General features: G+C 41.7%; 1 protein-coding gene across 1 annotated transcript in view; it reads left to right on the top strand.

The window, feature by feature from the left end:
* The window catches only part of GABBR2 (gamma-aminobutyric acid type B receptor subunit 2), a 375,844-nt gene that overhangs the window by 135,802 nt on the left and 215,287 nt on the right, over positions 1–24,755 (top strand). The window contains exon 3 of the mRNA XM_059070981.2: positions 8,389–8,559. Within this exon, the coding sequence (XP_058926964.1) occupies positions 8,389–8,559 (171 nt within the window). The remainder of the gene's footprint in view (positions 1–8,388; positions 8,560–24,755) is intronic.

Genomic DNA, 24,755 nt, shown 5'->3' with positions numbered 1-24,755 from the left:
GGGCCTTGGGCACGGCACTGTGCCTTTCTGAGCCTCAGTTTCTCCAAGAGGAACAAAGACAATTATGCCTTCCCAACCTCCCTCACGAATTGTTGCAAGTCCCCAGTAAGGATACGGTGATGGACATGGGTGGTAAAAACGGAACTGCTGTGCATCTCTGAGTGATTAAAACTAAAATTCATCAGCAGAAAGGAGAGGTGATTGTCCCCAGGAGGTTCCAGAAGAGGTTTCAAGCCTCAGAGCAAGCCTACGCATGCTGCCCAGCAGGCCTTGGTTGGAGTGGGGCCCCAAGAACTCGCCCAAATGCCAGACTTTCATTTTCCCTCCTTAACTCGGGAAATGTTTTGCAGCCACCCCACATCACGTTAATCTCACGGGCATCTGTGTTGAGGCACTTTGTGTCCAAACAGTTTTTTGCCAGGGCTTGGGTGCAGCGGTGACCTGGCGCAGATCTGAAGTGGAGCCCAGTTCCCAACGCACACAGCCCGGTGCCTTTGTATATGTCCTGGCACTGGCCACAAACAGGGTTTTGTCAGAAGCTTCCTGAGAAAGTTGCGTTCCATTCATCTTGGTTGAAAGGAACCCTAGATGACAAATACCTCCCTCATTTAATTACAAAAACAGTCAGCAAACCCGTGGAAGAAGATTAAACCGAGTGGAGAAAAGAGCAGGCCTCAATCATCTTCTCCCCCCGGCATCTGGCCTGCACTTCCCACCTAGGATTTAGCAACTAGGGACGCTCTTGGTTATACTTTCCACCTGAAAAATGGTTTATTTCTGCAGAAAAGTTAAACTGTGAGGCCCCAAACCAGGTAAAGAAGGAATTGCATTTAGAGAAGAATTCATCAGTGGCTGAGAATTTAATAAAGATCCTGAAATTGGGAGGTGTATTCACATTTTTCATCTAGACTTGAATCTGCAAAGAAAAGTGAAATACAATGTCAGATCAAATGAAACACACACCCCCACAAAACTAACAAACTCCTTAATCATTTTCCTCTGTTGCTGGAGAGAGAGGTATAGAGTTGTGTGGTTGCAAAGAACCTTTGAAAACTTTGCTTCAACCCATCGTTTTTAGAGATGAGAAAAACAGACACCCACAGAGGGGAAATACTCTGCCTTGTTCTCAGAGCCATAGAGACAGGGATAAGCCCGGTTTCCCAGCTCCCTGGAGTGCCACTGTAGTTGTCTTCACTCTCCTATTCTCTCTGCCTGTGGGCCCTTAATGTGAAGGAGACTCACAGTTCAATAGGCAGACCCTAAACTTTCACAGAATATTCCATGGCAAGCCAGAGCTCAGAGAGAGACTCTGATGGCTGTCTTCCCATCCCACTTTGCTGGTTAAGGGTGTGTCCCCCCAGAATCTCCCAGGACCAACCATGTCCGCCATGGACACTTGCTATGTTTGAGAGACTCTGGAAGCCTTGAAATAAGCTGTCTCTTCACTGTGCTAGCAGGTCTCAGTAGAAAGACCAAGCCCTGGATCATTGCCCCATCTCACCTGGGACTGATGGGTCAGAGCTGGTTGAAGAAAGAGAACCAAATATGAAGTCAAAAGACCAATTCCATATTTCCTGTACTGACCTTGCATGGCTTACGTCACCTTTCTGGGCCACAGTTTCTTTAGTTGTGAAATGGGTAGTAAATCCTACTTCAAAGAACTAAGGGACTCTAAGACTCACTGACAGCCTAGATGTTTGGAAACTTCACTATTATAAAGTAAATGGGACAGTATTGAGAAAATCCTACCAAATTTTGCCTCTTGGCACTTGGAACCTTGCCTCATAAAATTAAAACTGCCCTGAAAAATAATAGACATACTTTTCCCTCTCTCCTCCACAGTCTGTTAGGGACCCAGGGCTTCTACCAATCAGAAAATTGGACCCCTATGCCTCTAGTCACAGTTGCTGTTCTTTGAGGCAACCAAGATGCTTTTTTCTAAGTTCAAACAGAGCTATATATTCCTAGAAAAAGCTAGATAAGGAGCGGACAGGAGGGCACAGGAAACCTCTCAAGTAAAGCTTTATAGAAAAGAAAATCTATATAAAAGAAAATCCCTGGCAGCAATGCATGACAGGAATTTAATGTATTGTGCTGATCCACAATATCAGAAAATTAGCTGCTCATTAGTGCAGAACTGTGTAAGGTGGGAGCATACTAGACACCAAAATCTTGAATATTTCTTCTTCAGTTTTCTGAGAAAAAAATACTCAATTATAATATAAACAGACAGAAAACAGGGCCAAGGGCAATCCATACATTGTCTTTTGATAGGCCACCTCTGAAAATACCTGCCTTGCTTTTGAGGATGAGTACACTGAAAACAGCTAACATTCAGCATTTGAAAAAGTACCACAAAAATAAGAAAAGGTGCACAATACCCAGAAGTAGAGGAAGAGTCCAGCTCTGAAATGAGCTGTTCTAGGATAAAGAAAAAAACTTTAGAAAGACTTTTGGCATCCTCAACCATATGCAGAAAAGACATGGTCTCCATGAAACATGAGATAAGAGGATGGGACAAAAAGGGTTATGATCATAAAAAATTACTAGGAAATGGAAGAAGTCAATAACAATAAAAGTATGTCAAGGACAGAAACACTAGGACTGAGACTGTTGAAAAGCAAATCAGCAAACCCACCAAACAAAGAACTTAAATGGCTAACGTGTCTGTACAGCTACTCAACCACATCACAGTCAAAGGGCTGCAAAATCAATTAATAATGAAGTGCTACCTTATCCCTGAAAGTTGAGCAAAAATGTAGAAAGTCAGATAATACCAAATACTGGTCAATATGTGAAGAAATGAGAACCCTGGTGTTCTGCCGCTATGACTGTGGATGATACAGCCATTTTACCAGAAATTAATGAAACTGAATATGCACATAACCTGTAATAGAAGAGATAGAATAAAATAAGATGGTCTTCCAGAATGCAGAGGACAAGGACCAAGAGATGAAATCACAGAAAAAATATGACAGATATGGATTTGGGAAATGAAAGAAAACAGATAATCAGGTATTCCACTGGAGAGGCAAGAATATATATGAATATTAATGTAATATAAATATAATAAATGCCTAGTATTATATTTTATATATAAATGCTATATTTATATAGTATATTTATACTTATGTGTATATATGTGTGTGTGTGTATATATATATATATATATATATATTTTTTTTTTTTTTAGTTAGAAGACTTGAGGTTATAGATTGAAGGGCTCCCTATGTTCCAGATAAAATCAAGAGTACCACACCCACATCTATTTAGGCAAATTTTTTGAATTCTAAGAATAAAGAAAAAATATCCTTCAGGCATCCAAAGAAAATCAGATACCTGCAAATGAACAAGAATCAAAATATCCCTGGATTTCTCCTCTGCATCACTTTGTAGTTTCAAAGGGAAAAAATGGTAGCCCAAGAATTTTATATCCAGATAAATTCTACCATGTGTCAAAGCAACAGAGGGTCATCCTAAGCAAATTTTCAACCCTTTACCCTTCTTCACAATATGAAAAGATGTTCTAGCAGGTCAAGACAAGAAGCAAGATTAATGTATTCAGAATGGAGAAGTCTGAATACCAAAGGGAACAAAAGGAAACATTAAAAAAAAAAGAATAAGACTGCCAACAAGATGATGAAAGCAAGACCAAGTATTTATTGCAGCAATAAGCATATATTTTAAAATCCATTCATGTACTCATTTCAAGAAATATACTTAAAAACAATCTTAATGGAATACAGATAAAAGGAGAATCAGAGCTATGGCAGGAAAATGCAAGCAAAAAATAAAGGTTTCAATATTAATATCAAGCGAGATACTAATTCAATATTAATATTGAGCAAGATATTATATGAAACAAACAGCAATAAAATGACAAACAGGGTTATTTTACCTTGATAAATCTTTTAATTCTCAGTTCATTCAATGATTATCTATTAAGTACCTGCTGTTTGCACTAGGGAAGTGTATACATTGCTGAAAAATAAAGATGTAATGAACACTTATCCTCAAAACAACATAAAATCAAAGCATTATAAAGCAAAAAATTTGAATAACATGGAGAAATTGTCAGAGACAGTAGAGAAAAACTTGACATACCTCTCAGTCTTTGATAGGTCAAGTAAGCAAAAATACAAAGCATGTGTTAATAATGTAATTGGTTAGCTGGATTATATCTTTTATACATCAGAAGTCTGATAAAGAATTTTATAGCTTACAACTAGAGACTACATCTGTTTTTCTGGCCAACATGGGACTTGCACAAAAATTGATTGTATAATAGGCCACCAAAAAAAAACCTCAATAAATTCCAAAAGCAGACACTGTACACACCAAATTCTCAAAACAACGCAATAAAACTAGAAATGATAACAAAATTGTAAAATAAAAAGTACTCTCTGAAATAAATAATCCTTGGTTAGGGATTAACTTGAAGCCTCAATTACAGTCTGTTTAGAAATGAACTTGGTTATGTGAAATAAGGCAGGAGAGCCCAGAAAGATTGGGTCTTCGACTTAGGGCGCTGATGCTAACAAGGCTGTTGTTGCAGATGCTGGGTGACTGTGCTGGGGGAGGAAGGCCTGGCAAGCTCATAGGATGCAGGGGACAGCTATCAGAGGGAGAGAGAGCACTCGTCTTAGAGTCCTTTAGGCCTGGATTCGAATTCTGCTTTTACCTCTTACTAACTTTGGTGGGTATCTCAATAGCTTTCCATTTCTGGGCCTTGGTCTGCATATTCAAAACTAGGGCTGGGGTTTCCCTGGTGGTGCAGTGGTTGAGAATCTGCCTGCTAATGCAGGGAACACGGGTTCGAGCCCTGGTCTGGGAGGATCCCACATGTCGTGGAGCAACTGGGCCCGTGAGCCACAACTACTGAGCCTGCGTGTCTGGAGCCTGTGCTCCGCAACAAGAGAGGCCACGATAGTGAGAGGCCCGTGCACCACGATGAAGAGTGGCCCCCGCTTGCCACAACTAGAGAAAGCCCTCGCACAGAAACAAAGACCCAACACAGCAAAAATAAATAAATTAATTAATAAACTCCTACCCCTAACATCTTTAAAAAAAAAAGAAAAAAACTAGGGCTGTTGAGCTGTATCAGTGGTTCTCAACCTTCACTGGGCATTGTAATCACCTTGGGAAGTTTTTAAATTATACTGATGCCTGGGCTCTATGCCCAGAGATTCTGATGCACTTGGTTTGGAGTGGGACCAAGTCATCAATAATTTAAAAAATATCCCCATCTGATTGCAACGTGTAGCCAGAGTAGAGAACTCCAGAGCTAGATGATTTCTCAGGTTTCTCCAGTTCTAGAGTTCAGCAGTGCTACCTGGCACCTGCAGTCTTTGCCCAGTGGAAGAAAAGTTTAGGAGGCTAAAGCTAGAGGAACAGTGATGCAAAGCAATCTAATCAAAGTGTGCATTATCTCAAATGGTGCAGAAAATGTCAGTGCCAGTTAATATTTTGCACCCAACATGATTTAGACCCGGGGCATATATTGTACTCCAAGCCCATTGTAAACACAATGGGCCATTTATTCACTGAACAGTAGCCACCCTAATTACCTATAGGGCAAACATATGAGGTTGTTCAAGCAACAATTAATTGTGGACCTGGAACTAATGGGACAATAACAGCAAAGTATCAACCAGAGTGTGATTCAGAAATCACATCAGAAAACCATAATTTTCCAAATTGTATCAGATAAGCATTTTGGGGGATGCAATTGCACATATACCAATTCCAGGTCCTGAAATAGTTGCTGCCTGATTTTTCTAATAGCTCCTTCTTACACTGACCATAGGAAGCTGGGAGTGTTATTTTCATTTTGAGAGAAGAATAAGACACTAGGTTTGAGCAGACTGTAGAAAGCTTCTATTTCTTACTTCCCTGGATGTTAAAGTTGGACTCTGAGATGTATTGGATCTAGAGCTGCTGAGACAGCAAGGGTGGGGAAGGAAGGCCGGTGGCAGCAAAGAGTGATCTTGCTCAGCCGTGCCCTCTCTGGATCAAAGATTTAAATGAAACAAGAGAAGGAAGGAAACACTTTTTTTTTTTGCGATACTCAGGCCTCTCACTGTTGTGGCCTCTCCCGTTGCGGAGCACAGGCTCCGGACGCGCAGGCTCAGCGGCCATGGCTCACGGGCCCAGCCGCTCCGCGGCCTGTGGGATCTTCCCGGACCGGGGCACGAACCCGTGTCCCCTGCATCAGCAGGCGGACTCTCAACCACTGTGCCACGAGGGAAGCCCGGAAATACTATTTTTTAAAAATAGCATTGGGAATTCCTTGGCGGTCCAGTGGTAAGGACTCCGAGCTTTCACTACTGAGGGCACGGGTTCAATCCCTGGTCAGGGAACTAAGATCCTGCAAGCTGTGCAGTGCGGCCAAAAATAAAATAAAATAAAATTGTATTTATGTATTTTGAGCACAAAGTTTGGTAAATGAAGCATACTGAATAAGGGTAGATAAAGTAGCATTAACTAGTGATGCACTGACATAACCACAACAGTGGTCACAAAATTCTGGAGCTATCAGTACCCAACAACAAAAAAATTATTATACAAGAGTTTATTAAATACTTGCTAGACACATGAAAAACAAAACAATTTGTCAGGGACCACAGGATCTTATAAAGCCTAACGGCCAACCAAGTCAGCCTGTTCTTGAACCTGTGCTAGAAGGCGCTCATCACATGCAGGTACTGGGTCTCCTCTGTCCTCTCACATCAGGCGACAAACCCGTAAGGACAGACAGGGGAGGATGATAGACAGACTAGAAGGAACCATGGAGGAATTCTTTTATAATCTCAGAGTGGGAAAGGCCTTTCTAAATATGGCATAAAACCCGAAGACAGAAAAAAAATTAATAAATTCAGCCACATTAAAAAAAATACTTCTATATGGCAAAAGACACCATGAGAAACAGCAAAAGAAAAAGTACAAACTGGGGGAGAATTAGCAACTTATATCACAAAGGGTTAATCTCCCTACTTTAAAAGATGACTAATCAATAAGAAAAAGACTCAGAGTACAATTGGAGAACAAGCAAAGGATGTGAACACTTTCCAGAAAGAAACTGCAAATTGCTCTTAAACATAAGAGAGGTACTCAACCTCACTCATAATAAGGTAAATGCAAATCAGAACTACAAGAAGATACCATTTTTCTACCATCACACTGCAAAGATCAAAAAATTTGATAACCGCCTTCTGTGGATGAGGCTGAGGGAAAGAGAAATCAGAGATCAGAGGAAATGTTATAGAAGAGGTGACATTTAAGCTGTGCCCTGTAGGACAGATAATTAAAATCCAATTTAGCAACTCACTGGCACTTAAAAAAAGAAGGACTAATAAAGGGAAAGATGGACAGATTTGACTACAGAGTGTAAACTAAAATATACACACACAAAATGTAGAAGCAAACAAACTGGGATATTTGCAGCAACTGTAATAGCCTGAGTTTGAATGCTGTACATATAATAGTCTTCATTAAATTCAATAAGAAAAGCATTAGAATACCACTCAAAAAATAAACAAGAGACATAAAAAAGCAATTCCTAAAATAGGACATACAACTAGTTATCAGCCACATGGAAAAATGTTCAACCTTACGTATAACCAATGAATGCAATGATTCCAGTTTTTCAGTGATAAATCATTAATAAATTGGATAGATGTTTTATTTCCGTCCATTGATAAGAGTGTGGTGAGATTGGCCCTCTAATTATAACTGTCTAGTGGGTGTGTAAATTGATGCAATCATTTTTGGAAATAAATATCAAGTCTTTAAAAGCTCACATCCTTTATCTGGGAAATTTCACATCCTAGACTCTATCCTACAGAAATAGCCTGAAATATAGGGGAAAAGTGCCAAGCACAAAGACGCTTGTAGAATAATATGACAATAATGACAAATTAGAAACAGTCTAAATGTCCCCAAATTAAACATGATTCAGTAAATTATGCTATGTTCATATGCTAGAATATTATGCTGCTATTAAAAAGTTTACATGTTAAAATGTTTACAAGAAGTTTTAACAGGACAGTTAAATGCTTGTAGGATAGTGTTAAGTGAGAGAATAAACAGTTCAAATGTGTATGTAGAATGATCTCAAGAATCTTTTTTTAAAACATTGCCGTGCATGGAAAAAGGATCAGAAGGAGCTAGACCACATTAAGGATGGTTCTTTCTCCTTATTTTGCATTTTAAAAAAATCTCCCCTTCAATTATAACTTGTTACTTTTGCACTAAGAAGGTTTAAAAATATTTTGCCCGTGTGTTTGCACCTTGAGTGAGAACTAAAGACCTCTGTTCCCTTAGGAAAGATACTGGGCCCACAGCTCTGAGGTCCCCCCAGTAAAAGTGCTGTCTCTTTTGTGTTTTCAGCTCTCTTTTGCTGCCACCACGCCTGTTCTAGCAGATAAGAAAAAATACCCCTACTTCTTTCGGACGGTCCCATCAGATAACGCAGTGAATCCAGCCATCCTGAAGTTGCTGAAGCACTACCAGTGGAAGCGAGTGGGCACACTGACCCAGGACGTGCAGCGCTTCTCCGAGGTACGCTCTTCCGAGGGGCACTGACACAGGGCCTTTAAGCTGTTGAGGAATTCGATTGTGCGTGGGACAGGTGAAGGCCTCCAACCTGCACAGCTCAGGAGTGGAACCTTCTTTTCCATTGTGCCTTTTGGCTAAATCGCGTGGTCTGTTCCCTCACTGCCCCTGTAGTGTGTTGTCCTTGCTGCTGACCTATGGTGGCCGTCTAAAATCACGAGGTGCCGCCAAGAGCCTTTCTGCTGTGCGGAGGGTTTGGGGAGGAGCTGGCTTGGAATGAAGTTTCCAAAGTCACTGTGGATTGGGTGGTTTTTCTGGTTTTCTTTGTTTGTTTTAATGACTTACACATATACATCAGTACTTGGTGTTCTGGGGTTTATTGTTGCAACCATAACAGCAACAAAAAAGCCAAATTATATATAGTAAAAAAAGAAAAGTGCTGCTTTACTCAATCCCTCTAAATCCACTTTCTCTTCCAAGTGAAGTCCTGCTTTCCATGTAGTGTTCATCTACCTAGACCTTTTTCAATATATTTAAACCCAAATGTCCTCATACTCGTTAGTTTGCAGTTTTCACTTTACAACAGATCTTAGAGATCTTGATTGACTTCGTTCTTATTAATGGGCCACGGTGTTGTGTCCCATGGATAGATGGTAATTTATTGAACGTTTACAGCTTTTTGATATCACAGCCAACACCTTCCCACCTAGGTGTGCATCTTCATAATGGATTTCTAGAAGTGGAATTATTGGGTCCTTTAAAATGTTGAGACAAACTGACCTCCAGAAAGGCTGTTCCAATTTCTAGTCCCTCCAATGACATTTGAAAAGTCCCATTTCCACATATCTTTACTATTAGCAAATCTTTAAGACGTTTTCTCCACTCACCTGAGTGCAGAATGGTTTCTTGTTTTTCTTCCTAGTCTCTTTATAATTCTTACTTTCCTATCTTCTCCCATGTGTGCTCTTGATACATGGAGCCTCCCAACAAGGTAAGACATTCCAGGTGTGCTTAGCAGCCCAAGAGAAAAAAAAACAACTGTGAGCCGATTTGGGGGGAAATGTATGAGGAGGGTGTCCAGGCAGACCTCAGTGAGAGGAGTCAGGGAGAACACGCCCCTTCTGCCAGTGTGGGGCGGGGTGATGGGCGGGGAGAGCAAAGCAGGGCTGGGAGTCACAGACCTGGTTTCCACTCCACCTCTGCACTTACCTTTCTGAAGCTCTGCCCCGTTTCTCCTTTGGGAAGGAGAGGCCACTCCATGCTCTGGCTGTGCTACCTTGCAGAAGTCACCTCACTTCTCTGAGCTGTGGTTTCCTCCCCTATAAGATGGGGACAGTAACCCTTCCCATGGCTATTCCTGCAGAGTTGTTGCCAAAATCAGATGAGTCATGAATTTTAAAGAGCTTTGTAAACTATAAAATTTATGCACAGAGAGGGATTTTTCAGAGGCGCTTGAAAAGCAGATGTGTTTGGCCCCACCATCTGCGGTCATCCAAACAAGGCCGGCTTTTCCCTGACAAGATGGTCCTGATCTTCCCACCTCTGTTTCCCAGTCCCTAGGGAGAGGCACAAGGGGAACTTCACCTCCAGTGGGAGTGACTCACTGCCCAACACTGAAGAGGCTTTTGCTGGAAGCCTGCCCTTTATACAGCAGCCACAAATGTTCTGAAATGAGTGTGAAACAGTTCAACGGGGAGGGGAGGGTGGGGAGGGCCAGTCCTGTGGTCCCATTAACATGAGACTCTGCTGAGATTTGGAGGGACCTGCATTTTTTCCTGGAGAGTCTTTGTCTGACAGAGCCTGAGGGGCCCTTAGAGACAGCTCCCCCAACCTCCTCATTGTATAGAAGGGGAGACTGAGGCCCAGGGAGGAGAAGGAACAAAGTTCAGGGTTTCAAAGCACCTCCGAAGCCATGAAAGATCGTTGGCAGAGAAGTTAGGACTGAATCCTGGAGTCTGGATGCCTGGTCCAGACCTCCCATTGCTCCTTCTTTCCATCTATAACTTCCTGCAGTCATATGGGAACTACCTGTGTGTAGCCTTGGAGGATTGAAAAACCCCAAATCTTTGGTGTAAAGAGGATAAATGATCAGCCCCAATTTGGTTGAGTGCTTTATAGATTTCCAAACGCTCTCACAGCTGGTTGCCCTGTAGGGAGGGGTTATGGTTCCCATTTTACAGATGAGGAAACTGAGGTCGTGGAGGGTGGGTGCCTTCTTGCCCCAGGGCAGTTGCTGGTAAAGAGCCCAGCCCAGGCTGGAAGCCTGACAGACTATTGGTCAGTGTTTTCTCCATTACTTTGTCCTCACTGGGGTCAGGTGTTGGCAGTTTGGTACCACACCTCTGTCCCTGCACAGCTATGTTAGAGCCCTCAGCTGGGTATCAGGGCATCTCAGCGGGAAACCTCTTTTCTAAGGACAGGATGTTGCTTGGTGGTATTGCTGGCAAGAACCCCTCTCAATTTAAATCTCTCGGCCCAGCTGACTCCTCTCTGTGCCCAAGGGCTTTGGCATCCCTCTCCCGATGTCTGGGCTGCATCGCTGGAGTGCAGGCCCTGGAAGCTCGCCAGGGGCTAATAGCTTTTTGTGAGTGCAGAGGAAACTGGATTCCTTTTTTGAAACTGGTCGATCAGCAGCATCAAGCACTTCTGTTCTGGACTGGTGCACTGGAAGGAATGTCAAATGAAAGCAATCCTGAAGTTGGAGGGGACAGGGGAGAGTGAGGAGCCAGGGTGCTGTGGCATCCACATGGGCAGTGCAGGCACAGGATGGAGGCAAGGATGAGGTAGCGATGAAGGCCGTGAGTAGGGGTGCCTGGGAGGACCAGCAGAGACAGCAAGAGGGCTATTTGAGCCTCTTCTCCCAGCTCCAGGTTCTGTGCTCTACTAAACCATCTTTACTGCGTTATTCTTTGGGTTCCTGATTCCGTGATGCAACTAACCAGCTAAGTACTGTTGGACAAATCACTCAGTCTCTCTAGGCCTAAGTTTCCCCTTCTGTAAGATAAGGGAGTTGGGTCAGTTGACCTCTAAGATCTCTCCTAGCTCAAGGAATCTGTGGTGAGGGTTTAGGGAGATCTGGTCATTGACCCTGATCCTGCCACTTCCAGAGGTGTGACCATGAGAACTACTGAGCTTCTTTGTACCTCAGTTTCTTCCTCTTAAAAATGGGGATAATAATGGTTAACTCTAAGGGTGGTTGTGAGGATTACATATGTTCAGAAAGTTAAAGTGCTAAGAGGAGTGCCTGACTCATAATAAGCACCATGCAAGGGGTGGCTGTTGTTTTTATTGTCATCTAGAGTCTGGTTCCTTAACCCATGGCTGGCTGCCATTCAGGAGCCCGGCTGTGTGGCGGGGGATGGTGCCTGCCACGAGCACGGCTCCCCTTTCCTCCCCTCCTTCCAAGCCGGCTCAGAGACTCCCTGCCCAGTCACTGGTCCTCAGTGATCTCTGAGGGCGCTTCTGGGGCTGACTTTTCCACACCAGAGTCTCCCTCAAGAGTTGGGACCCACCGAAGCCTTTGATCTATACAAGACCAAAAGGGCACCATCTGCAGAGCTTCCTCTTCAAAGCGCCTGCCCCTTCGGCCCTCTGCAGTTCTTTGAAGCCTTCTCTGCTTGCCAGGTTGCCATCTGCCCCACCAAAGGGGTTTCTGGTCACCTCCTCTCAAATTGCCACTTATACAGGTTGGGGGACATGCCCAGAGATGAGGGCAGCAGACCCTGTGCTTGCTTCTAATCAAGGAGTCAAACTTAGTAGAATCGTCAGCCCTTCCCTGCTGCTCTGAGCAGGGATGAGCTCCTTGGGGTGGCCGCAGAGACCCTTCACATCCCCTGAGGCCTCCTTCTCTGGCACTTCCCCCTTTGGTGCAGCCTCTTCTCCGTGCTGGCTCCTCTCTGTGAGCGTCCTCCCCCACACCTGGCTCCACCTTCCTCCCCAGGCTGGGACAGGTGTGCCGCCTCTGTGCTTCTCTCCCCTCGGGCTTCACTCTGTACCAGCTCCTTGCACAGGGCAGAGAAATACCCCATCTGCTTCCTCATCGGTCACCTGCTGCCACTGGACTGGAAAGCCCCAGTGGACAAGAGCCTTTCTGTCCCCTCACCCTGCATGCTGCTTGGCGCGTGTGGGTTCACTAAGGATTTCAGTAAATCAATCTCTATCCATTCGGCCAGATTCTTAGGGGTGAATACAGTGATTTCCTTTCTGTGGCCCATAGTCTGACTGCAGCTAGGATGGTAAGATGGGGGTGAGAGGGGTGCAGAGAAGTCTCAGTCCCTGTCATGAGTCGCTGGGGCCATGGGGAAGAAGGGGGGCCCTGGCAAAGTTGGGAAGTCACATTCCCACAGAACTCAGTTCAGGTCATTCTGTCATCTATTAACTGAGTCTTGTTTTGGATGTGACATTGTTGTTGGAGGATTCTTCTAGAGATCTCAGTGGAACGTTCTGGGCTGGCCACTGGAACCAGCAGTGACTGGGTCCTGCCATGTGGTTCTTCTGGGTGGCGTCAGTGTTGGGCATTGGAAATGAGTGCACTGTAGTTTGTGTCTGAGTTATGTTTTTTTGCTCCCTGGGATGTTCATTCTGAGTTGTCGTCACTTCAGAATCCTCTCTTACCAGGATCGGGTAATCCCATCCTCTAAAGCAGTTCCTGCAGGGTGGTCCTGGACCAGCAGCATCAGCAATATCAACACCTGGGAACTTGTTCGCAGCAAATTTGAGGGCTCCACTCCAGGCCCCATGAATCAGACCCTCTGGGGTTTGAGAATCCCTGTATTGGAGGAATGGGAAGCCTTCAGCTGAGGCCACTGTGCTCCTAGGCCCACTTTATCAGAGAAAAGGGCCAGGCACACTGAGCCACCTCTGACCTCTGTCCTTGGCTTTCCTCTAGGCTGCAGGATCACCTGGGCCACCCACATACCTGCAGATCTTCTATCATTAGGAAGCAGGAGGGGACTCCTGACAGATCAGATTCTAATCCTGATGGTCCTAGTGCCTCACCCTGTGCCCCAGCTTCTATTTGAAAAGCTTGCTGATGCTTTTAGGTGATTGGCCATCTGCCCCCAAGTGAGAAACATCCTCTCCTTCTTGATGCTTTTACCGCCTGCTCTGTGAGAGACCTGTGGGCCAGCCAGCAGGCACTGCTCCATATTCATCTTGCCCTCTCCCAGGTAGCTATTTGTGCAGCCTTTCTGGCACTGAGGGGAGGGCTCCATTATTTCCCAGGGTGGTATGTATATGGGATATGATTTTTGTACAATTTTAATAGTTGCGTATTTATGTTATTATATACCGGGGGAAAAATTACTAGCCCATCAAAACTGAACTTCATTTATGTTCTTATTTAGAATGAAATCTTCATTTAAAAAATGAGTCTGTTTAGAGGAAAATACTAAGCTAGCAAACACATAGGTGGTGCATGTACACAGTGAAATTGCCTCTAAGAGGGTACAGGAGGGACTGAAGTGTGAGGACCACTGAGATGGATGAAGCCATTTGGCTGCCTGTTCATTTAACAGATGGGGCTGGATGAGGGGTAGGGGGTAGTACTGGCAATAGACTTTTCCTTGAAGCCCTGATCCAGTGCAGATAGTCAATGGGAAAAACTCCAGGTCAAGGTCAAGAATTGGCCCTGCAGACCTTCAGGCTTCTGAGGCTGAGATTCCATGGGACAGACTCTGAGGTTCAAGCAACACTTGTTCCTTCATGTGCATGTCCCCAGGTGGAAGTGCAGGCAACTAGCAGGTGCTCTGCCCGCCCATCCCTGCAGAGTGGGAAGACCCCACCTTGGTGAGAACCACCCTCTGTCAGGGCCTGCAGTTTCCAGTCCTTCTGCCATCCTGGTGGCAGCCTGTACACATTTGGGGTCACATCCAGGGTTTCTTGTCCAGGGGTGGCTGCAGTGGCTGAGCTTTCTGAGGAAAAGGCAGGCTAAATGCCTTGGTCTGGCTCAGAGCTCTGCCCTTGGAGAGATGGCCCATTACCCTCCGCCCTCCACTTTAGAACAGGGAGGAGATGGCAGACGCATCCTCTCTAACACTCCACAGCAGGTCTTCAGAGCCAAGCACCCACCCACCTCACACACCCCAACTCTTAAAAGAAAGAAGCTGCCCTGGACCCTGCTCAGAGAGGATGGGGTGCTTGGCTGGGGTCTATAGTGCTAGCCCCGGGGCTCATGCAGGGCCTGGGTGAGTGCCACACTCACTGCTCACCAGGGCTGTGACATAAGATTATATCTCCACCCAGGCTGCATGGACCCCAGAACACAGGGGTGAGTGAGGGCCCAGAAGGAGATCCTGGAGGTCTCAGGGGTGTGTGTGTGTGTCCTGGCCATCCACCTCAAAAGCCTCACCAGGGACACTTCCTGGGGCCTCCTGCACAGTCCCTGGGCCAGGTTCCCAGAGCACAAGGTGATCCCCATGAAGCAGCTGTTGCACCAGGCCTGCTGGGTAGGAAAATGTAATTATGACATCATCTACTGCCATTTATGGGGCACCTACTGTGTGCAGGCAATGACATTCAGTCGCCCAGCATGGTCCGTCTCCATTTGGAAGAACAGACCCACTTAGGAAGGATTAAGTCACTTTGCTAATGCTTCACCAAGCGGTGGCAGGTATAGGTGTGAACCCAGGTTTGTACCTCCCATTGTGGAGAGAAGGAGGCCGTGCGCCTGGGCCAGTATCCCCCATTCATCCTGCCCAGCACTCACCACAGGAGCAAGGAGGTAGGTATCTGGTACAAGCAGCCCATGTCTCAAGCAGAGCTCCTCACAGTCCCCTGGAAGTTTTGCTGTGGGATTCTGCATTTAAGTCTTATGATCTTCCCAGATCGCAAATCTCAGAGCCCAGCACTGTCCCTCCACACCTGCTCCTACCAAGGTGTCCCAGGGGACTTTGTTTCAGCCTTGGCTGAGCTTGGCTAACAAGGCAGCGCATCTTGTCATGTGTGGGTCCCCAGAGCTATTCTGGTAATTCTGGCTGCAGTTTCTCCCCAAGGTCCATCTGCCAGGCTTGGGTAATGCCAGGGCTATGTGAGCAAAGGAGTAGAGTTGGAAGGTATGTGGGACCTTCAGGAAATTGTAAGTGGTCAGGGCTGGACAGTTTGGTGTGTAGGGCGAGAAGGGGAGAATGGGTTGGGGGAAGGAATGGTGAAGGCCCCACATGCCTCCATGTTTGGACTTCATCTGTCAGCAGTAGGAAGCAGGGAGCCACAGAAGGTTTCAAATCAGCGGTGAGAGATGGTAGCAATTCTTGAAGGCTAATTGGGACGAGAAGACTAGTCTGGGAAAACAGCCAGAAGGTTACTGCAGGAATTCAAAAGAAAAATAATAAGATTGTAGTTCATTTCTTACATAAAAAGCTTAAGTTCTCTTTGTTATTATTTTTTGCTTCTTTGTTTTAAAATACTCATTATTGTTTTCTAACCATAATATTGATATATACTCAATGCAGAAAACTTGGAAGACACAGAAGAACAAAAAGGAAAATTAAAAATTGGCCATAACTACCCAGTGAAAGGTCAATGTTAACATCTATAGGCATATATCTTTACAGTTTTTTCAATACATATGAGTGAACTTGCATAAATGAATACATGCTCTTACTATAGAAACGGCTCCTTTAATTTAGCAACCCAGTGGGAATGTTTTCCCCAGCCAGCATATATTCTCCACCACCGTGACTCATAATGAATGGCCTCTCGACTGTGGGCCTGGTGACCCCATGAACTGTCCCTGCCTTTGCCACAGCCTGATGTGTCTGGGGCTGCTTTTCTCCAGTCTTCTTTATCCCTGTGATCTGTTCCCTTCCTTTCTGTCTTCCAGTATAGTTCTGCAGATAGTCTGTCCATTGATGGTCTTCTTAATCATTTTCCAGAACTGTTAGAGATTTTTTTTTGTTTTTAATCTTTGACATTTTGAGGGATCTGGGATGGTACAGGAGGTATTCTCTGTTGCTGTTTTTTTCCAATAGCTGTTGAAAACTAAATATGGAGATAGTTGCATATTTTTCCTGATTACAAACAGCAATGCAGTAAATCCATACTTGTATTTTTGTGTGAACATCTCTGATTATATTTCGAGGATAAATTCCTAGAAACAATGTGTGCACATTTTGGAACCTTTTGTACATGTTGCCAAAATGTCCTGCAGAAAGATCATACCAATTTAGAGTTTCTTAGCAGTATATGAGGGTACTCATTGCCAACACTGTATATTATTCTTTTTTGATCCTTGGCAATTGCTATTTTAATTTGCATTTCTTTGATTACTACTAAGATTGAATTTCTTTTTACTAGGAATCGTTCTCATTTCTGTTTCTTCTTTCGTAAATTGGCTGTTCATGTTATTGGCACATGTTCCTGGTGGAGTTTTTCTTACTGATTTATAAGAGCTCTTTATAAAGTAAGGATATCCGTTCTTTGTCACAGTTATTACAAGTATCTCCCCATGTTTCATGTGACATTCAATTTTTTAATGTTATTTGATAATATTGAAAATTTTAATATTTAATATAGTCAAGTTTAAGAAGACCATTTTTTTTTCACTTTTAAGTTTAGCTTGGCATTCTCTTCCCATCCCAAGAATTTCTGTAAATTCACCTACATTTTCTTCTAGTACTTTTATTACTTCATTTTTTAATTTAACCAGAATTTCAGCATGTGGCCTGAGATATCACACCTTTCTTTCTTCTGTCCTCATAATCATTCAGTAATTCTTCTGGCATTTAATGAATGCATCTTTTCCTGACCCGTTTAAAATGCCTATGCTAAATTTTATCCTTAGAAAATAACATACTGCTTTTTTTAATATATACTTTCCAGTTCTGTGTAATAGAAATATAATATAAGCCGCAAATGTGATTTTAAATTTTCTAATAGCCACATTTTAAAAAGAAAAAAGAGATAGGGAAAATTAATTTTAATACATTTTATATAATGCAATATACCCAAAACATTATCATTTCAACATCATTTCAAATGCAGAGGAACCACATGTGGCTAATGGCTGTTATATTAGACTGTTTCTGTGTTTTTAAAGTTTTATTCCATCTATCTATCTATTCTCTGAAATTGGCATCCCAGTGTTTTGAATATTCTTTCTTTCTAATATGATTTTATGTGCAGTCCTGCCTTCTTTTTTCACAATTGTCTCTATGTTCACCCATTAATTTTTGTAAGGTTCCAAAAATGCCACTGGTGTTTTTATTTGAATTTCAGTAACTCCAGAATTAATTTAGGGGACATTTGACATCTTTATAATACTGAGTCTATCCATTCATGAACAAACATCTCTCCATTCAGACTATCTTGGGTCCTTAGTAAAGCTTTGTCATTTTCTTCATGTCGATCCTTTCCATTTTATGTTAGGTTTATTTTCAAGTATTCTACATTTATTATTACTTTTGGGAATGGGATCTGATTTCCTTGACATTTTTTAAGTGGTTATTGTAGAATATAGGAAAACTATTGATCAGTGTATTTACATTTTTTGACTGGCCATGTTGAATTTTTATTACTTCTGGTAGTTTTTCCTCTCTTAATTCCCTCGAGTTTTCTAGATAGACAACAATACCATCTGGAGCAAGAACAATTTGCTTTCTGTTTTCCACAGTTACACCGTCTTTATCTTTATAATTTTTCATTGAGGGGGTACTGCATAGTGGTTAGAACAGAAAAACTTCCTGGATTCCAGTTCTAACTCAGCTACTTACCAGCTAGGCGACCTTGGGTAAATCATTTAATTTTGCCATGTCCCTGATAATGAGAACGTACTCACATTACCTCAGATGTTGTGAGTATTAAAATAAATTAATACATATAAAGCACTTAGGTCTTAGAACAATGCCCAAAAGAGCACCCGATATATTAGCTATTATTACTGTTATTATTATTGCCTCATTTACTAAACATCCTAGAGTTATATATATATATAAAATATAAAATTTATTTATTTTTGGCTGCTTTGGGTCTTTGTTGCTGTGCGTGGGCTTTCTCTAGTTGCGGCGAGCAGGGGCTTCTCTTCATTGTGGTGCACGGGCTGTGCGCAGGCTTCTTGTTGCAGTGGCTTCTCTTGTTGTGGAGCATGGGGTCTAGGCGTGTGGGTTTCACTAGTTGTGTGGAGGCTCAGTAGTTGTGGCTCGCAGGCTCTAGAGCACAGTCTCTTTAGTTGTGGTGCATGGGCTTAGTTGCTCCACAGCATGGGGGATCTTCCCAGACCAGGGCTCGAACCCTTGTCCCCTGCATTGGCAGGCAGATTCTTAACCACTGTGCCACCAGGGAAGTCCCATAGAGCTATATTTAAAATAGTGATAATAGTGAATATTCTTATGTTCTTGCTTTAATGAGAATGCTGTTTGTAAGGTATGATGTCTGTTAGAAGAACAGATATTCCTCATCATGTTAAGGGACGTTCTATTTTTATTTATTAGGTGTTTGAAGCAGATATGCTCAATGAAAAATCAGATGCCTTTTTAGAATCTATATCAAAAGTTACATGGTTTTTTCTTTGCTCTATTAGTGTGACAGTTTCCTCGTGTTCATTCTATAATGCATCATTCATTTAACACCTCTTCATTGAGTACCTAGCACACATCAGGCACTGTTTTAGGCACTGTGAACACATCGGTGAATGAAACAAAGTCCCTTCGCTCAAAGAGCTTGCATTCTAGAGGGGGAGACACATGATTAAAAAAAAACAATTAAGCAAATAAATGTATAATATATCAGATAATGATAAGTGCTAGGGAGAAAAGTGAAGTAGGGTAAGGGGAGTAGAATATGCCATGGGGGGTGGGGCGAGGTCAAGGACAGCTTCAAAGATAAGGTGATATTTGAGTATATGCGTGCAGGCAGTGAGGGGCAGGTCATAGGATATCTGGTTGAACAGGGTTCCAGACAAAGAGAACAGCATGTGCAAAGGTCCTGATATGGGAATGAGTCTGGTGGTGCTGGAATCACATCAGGGAGGCTATTACGGCTGGAACAGAGTGGGTGAGGGGGAAGTGGAGCAGTTTTTTGTGGGGTTTGGGGGGATTTCAGGCCCTTACAAGACATTAGTGAGGACTTTGGCTTATACTTTGAGTCAGCTGAGAAGCTACTGGAGAGTATTTTGGGTTTTGTTTTTATTGAGAAGCAATTCACATAACATAAAATCAACCATTTTATCCATTTTATATTTTACAAGTAAATAGTCTTGGTATGTACACAATGATGTGCAACCATAACTACTATCTAATTCCAGGACATTTTCGTCACTCCAAAAAGAAATCTTATTTCCATTAGCAGTCACTAATTTCCCCCTCCCTCCAGCCCCTGACAACCACAGATCTACTTTCTATATCTATGGATTTGCCTATAATAGACTTTTCATATAAATGGCACTATAGGGATAGGTGGTAGGGGAAATGGGTGAAAGTGGTCAAAAGGTATAAACTTCCAGTTATAAAATAAATGAGTTCTGGGGATGTAATATACAGCATGGTGGCTGTAGTAAACAATACTGTTTTGTATATTTGAAAGTTACTAAGGAGAGTAGATCTTAAAAGTTCTCATCACAAGAAAAAAAAATTAACTGTGTGACATGATGGATATTAACTAAACTTACTGTGGTAATCATCTTGCAATATATACATATATCAAATTATTATATTTTATACCTTAAATTTATACCATATGATATGTCAATTATATCTCAAAACTAGGGGAAAAAAACTAGGAAAAGAAGGACCATAAAATATGTGGTATTTGTGTCTGGCATATTTGTATATCTTCTTTGGAGAAATGCCTATTCAAATCCTTTGTCCAGTTTTTAATTGGGTTATTTGTCTTTTAGCTATTCAGTGTTGAGTTCTTTGTATATTATGGATACTAGACCTTTATCAGATATATGGTTTGCAAATATTTTCTCCCATTCTGTAGGTTGTCTTTGTACTTTCTTAATGGTGTCTTTGCACAAAAGCCTTTAATTTGGTGAAGTCCATTTTATCGGTTTCGTTTTTTTGGTTGTTGTTGTTTGTGCTTTTGGTGTTGTATTTAAGAAATCATTGTCTAATCCAAGGTCGTGAAGACTTAAACCTGTGTTTCCTCATAAGAGCTTTATAGTTTAAGCTCTTACATTTAGGTCTTTTTGCATTTTCAGTTGATTTTTGTATGCGGTGTGAGGTAAGTGTCTTTTGTATGAAAAGCTATCCAGTTGTCCTAGCACAGTTTGTTGAAAAGACTGTTATTTCTCCATTAAATGGTCTTGGCATCCTTGTTGAAAATCAATTGGCCATAATGGTATGGATTTATTCCTGGACTACTTGAGAGCTTTTTTAAAAGAAGGGTATGATCTGACTTACATTTTAAAAGGATCACCCTAGCTGCTGAGTGGAAGGTGGTAACTTGGACTAGATAATGAAAACCAGCTGGATTCTGGATATTTGTTTACAGTAGAGCTGACAAAGTAGATTTCTTTCTTTTTTTTTTTTTTTTTTTTTTTTGCGGTACGCGGGCCTCTCACTGTTGTGGCCTCTCCCGTTGCGGAGCACAGGCTCCGGACGCGCAGGCTCAGTGGCCATGGCTCACAGGCCCAGCCGCTCCACAGCATGTGGGATCTTCCCAGACCGGGGCACAAACCCGTGTCCCCTGCATCGGCAGGCGGACTCGCAACCACTGTGCCACCAGGGAAGCCCCCAAAGTAGATTTCTTGATGGAATGTATGTGCAATGTGAAAAAGAATGAGTCATCAAGGATGGGGCCAAAGTTTTTGATCTGAGCAACTGGAAGGAATAAGTTACTACTTATTAACTTGAGAAAGGAGCAACTTTTAGAGAAGGAAATCAACAGTTTAGATATGCTTATTGGATATCCAGATGGAGAGGTTGACTAGGCAGTTGGATAAATGGATCTGGAATTCACATTTACATTAAACCATATGAGCATTCCTAAAATAGACCTTTGTTATGCTGCATTATTCTTTAATCAGTTTAATTATCTAGTATTTTTCTATAAACACATGTGCTAATAGTTATATTTTTCTCTGATTATACCATCTTCAGTCAGGTTTAGTTGTCAGAATTATTCTAGTTTTACAGTATGAATCAGAAAGCTGTCCGTCTTTTTAGGCACTCTGGAACAGTTTATAGAATATACAGATGAGCTGCTCTTTGAATATCAAACAATGAGTCTATGAAACCATCCAGGATTTTGCGTCCCCCATCCCACCCTTGATACAAGTTATCTTTTTGGCTTCTTCCATGCTTCTTGATCACTTTAGATTTATATTTCTTATTGGGGATTTTAGAACTTGTGTTTTCCAGAGAATAGTAAACTTGCTTAAGATTTGCAAATTTATTAGTATATATTTCAGTACAATTTTAAAAATACTTTTGTCTTTTGTTATATGCTCTCTCATTACAGATGTTTCCCCACTTTTTTCCTTGATTAAGCCAGCTAGTTTGCTTCTTTACGGATGCAACTAGTATCAACATCTTAAATTCAGTATGCAAAAAATGGTCATATTTGTTATTTTTTCAAATTAAATTAAACCTGGATTAAGCACTCCACTTGCCAGATTTACTGGGCTCAGGATCTCTCTCGAAGCATCACCCTCTTCCAAAATAGCCAACAACCTCTCACCCAACTGGGGGAGCCTGCATTCTGCAGCCTCTTAGGGATGCTGTTGACACTGGTTGGACTGGTTACCTCCACTGATTGAGGTCCCTAGACACACTTCCAGGCATCCTCAAGCTCCTCACTAAGTTCCTTTTGGAGCCACTCCCAGGATGCAGGAACATTTTGTCAGAAGTGATTTAGTCATTTTCCTCCCATGGATCCAGAACCTCTGTTGGCTTTTTCTTCTCTGATATCCATATCCCCCAAGAATCAGAGAGGGTTTCTTTTAGAAACCTACCCCTAAATGGTCCTATTCCATTTTGCTGCTCATATGCTTTAAAGCAGACACCTTTGTTGCTTCTGGGGGTCTACTTGCTTCCCCTTTAAAGATTATCCCCCTCCCAGAGATAAACAAGTTTTCCAGACATTTCCTTTACTGAAGAACATATAGCAAAAACACAAGTTAAATTTTCTGTGAAACATCCCATTATCTTTTTTTTAAACTCAAAGAACCAGCACTTGGGTTTTTATTGGCTTTGCTTCTATTTGCCTACTTTCTAATTTATTTTCTTCTGCTTTTATCTTTATTAATACCACCCTTCTTCATTTATGTTTGTTTTGCCATTCTTTTTCTAACTACTTGATTTGCATATATATTTTTTACTCTTTTTTAGTTGCTATCAAATGTATTTAAGCCAATAAATTTGCCTTTGATTACAGCTTTAGCCAAATCCTATACTTTCAGCTAAATAATATAGCATCCTCATTATAATATGACTATTCTATAATTGCATTTTCAGTTTAAAATGTTAGGCATCTACTTCTCTAAGTACCAATATAAAATTGCAATATCTATTGTTAGCTACAGAAATTAGCACGTTTATTTACTGTCCATCCCTCACTGCCTCTAATTTTGTTATAATTTGAGTTTTTATTTGACTTTATTCTTTTTTTATTGAAGTATAGTTGATTTACAGTGTTGTGATAGTTTCTGCTGTACAGCAAAGTGATTCAGTTATATATATATATATATATATACATATTTTCTTTTTCATATTTTTTCCAGTATGGTTTATTACAGGATATTAATATAGTTCCCTGTGCTATACAATAGGACCTTGTTGTTTATCCATTCTATATGTGGTAGTTTGCATCTGCTGTTTCCAAACTCCCGATCCAACCCTCCCTCACCCCCTCCGCCTTAGCAGCTACAAGTCTGTTCTCTATCTTGACCTTGTTCTTTACATTGTGGATATTCTTTTTCAATTGTTATTTGAAATACTGGTTATTTGAAAACTATATTTTAATAACTATGATTTTAAGATTCAGATCCATATTTATATGGCTTCAATTTCTATTGACATATCTTACATGAGTTGTGTCTTTTGATTTATCTCTCTGTGGCACGCATACATCTTTCGGTAATATTTTTCAGGAATGGTATATGGTTTTTCTATCTACCATGCTGTTACATAGACTGCAGTCTCTCTCTGTTGCTTCTCCTATGAAGTATAAATTTCTATGATCATAATATTCTTCCTCAAACCTCTTTAGACATTATATCAATGTTGCAATGAAGTCTGATACAATCTGATTTGATCTCTTTGTAGATGTCTTTTTTTTTCCTCTGCTGGATGCTTGTGGGTTTCTTTCTTAATCTTTGGAATTAAAAAAGAAAATATGGCTCATGTCAGATGTTTGTCTGTTTTGTTTAAAATATGATTACTGTTTTTTATTTGAAGAATCAGTGTTTAGATTGCAGAAGTTTTCTTGTAATATATCTTTAATTATATTAGACTCTTTTGTTCTGGTATTTTTTTTAGAAGTATCAGTAATTTATGAGTGTGTCTCTGTCATTTATTCTCCATGTTATTATTTTCTCTCTGGTCATTTTTATCTTAATCCTTGTTCTGTATGTTCTGAGAAAACATCTCACCATTGTATTCCACAACATCCATTGGTTTTCTACAATTAAATTCTGTCCTTTACTGCTTCTAATGCCTCTCAAAATTCTCATAATATTATTCATTTCCTGTCACTATCATCTTAGCTCTACCGGCTTTCTTTTAGTTTCAGTCTCTTCTATTGCATATTCCATTTCTTACATCTTAGAGGCCAGGTTTTCTTTTCCTTTCTTGAAGTACAAAACAGACAATACATTTTACTTCTGGTTCCTATAGTGAATCTTTTTAGAGGTGATGTTCTTCCTCTGTGTGCATTCCTTGTTTGTCTCCTTTATGTTTCAGAAGATTTAGGTTACATGTGCATTTTAGGTCTTCCCTGACCTGGTATTTGCTTACTTCTCCTGGAGCCCCTCATTGCTTTATCTGGATGCTATGAGATTTTTCACCTCGAATATTAATCTGGAAGACTGGGTGATGAAAGTTCACATTACCAGCCAGGGACAAGCAGCCTGGGGGGTTGGGAGTCATTTTGTGCTGTGGGCATTTCTTCTCTACTTTGTGCACATCTGTTCCCAATATGTCCTATTGCTCCTGGTCTCTTCCTTGTTCTCCTGCCCTCTGTGTCTGGGAGACATCCAGGCCTATCATGGGAGAACCAGGCTTGGGTAAGCTTTGTTTGTCCTTGGATCTAATGGCCCAGCCACTCTT

Source organism: Kogia breviceps, chromosome 8, assembly GCF_026419965.1.
Source record: "Kogia breviceps isolate mKogBre1 chromosome 8, mKogBre1 haplotype 1, whole genome shotgun sequence".
In the NCBI taxonomy this organism is placed as follows: Eukaryota; Metazoa; Chordata; class Mammalia; order Artiodactyla; family Physeteridae; genus Kogia; species Kogia breviceps.
Note: the sequence above shows the minus strand (reverse complement) of the source record. Positions and strands in the feature narration are given on the sequence as shown.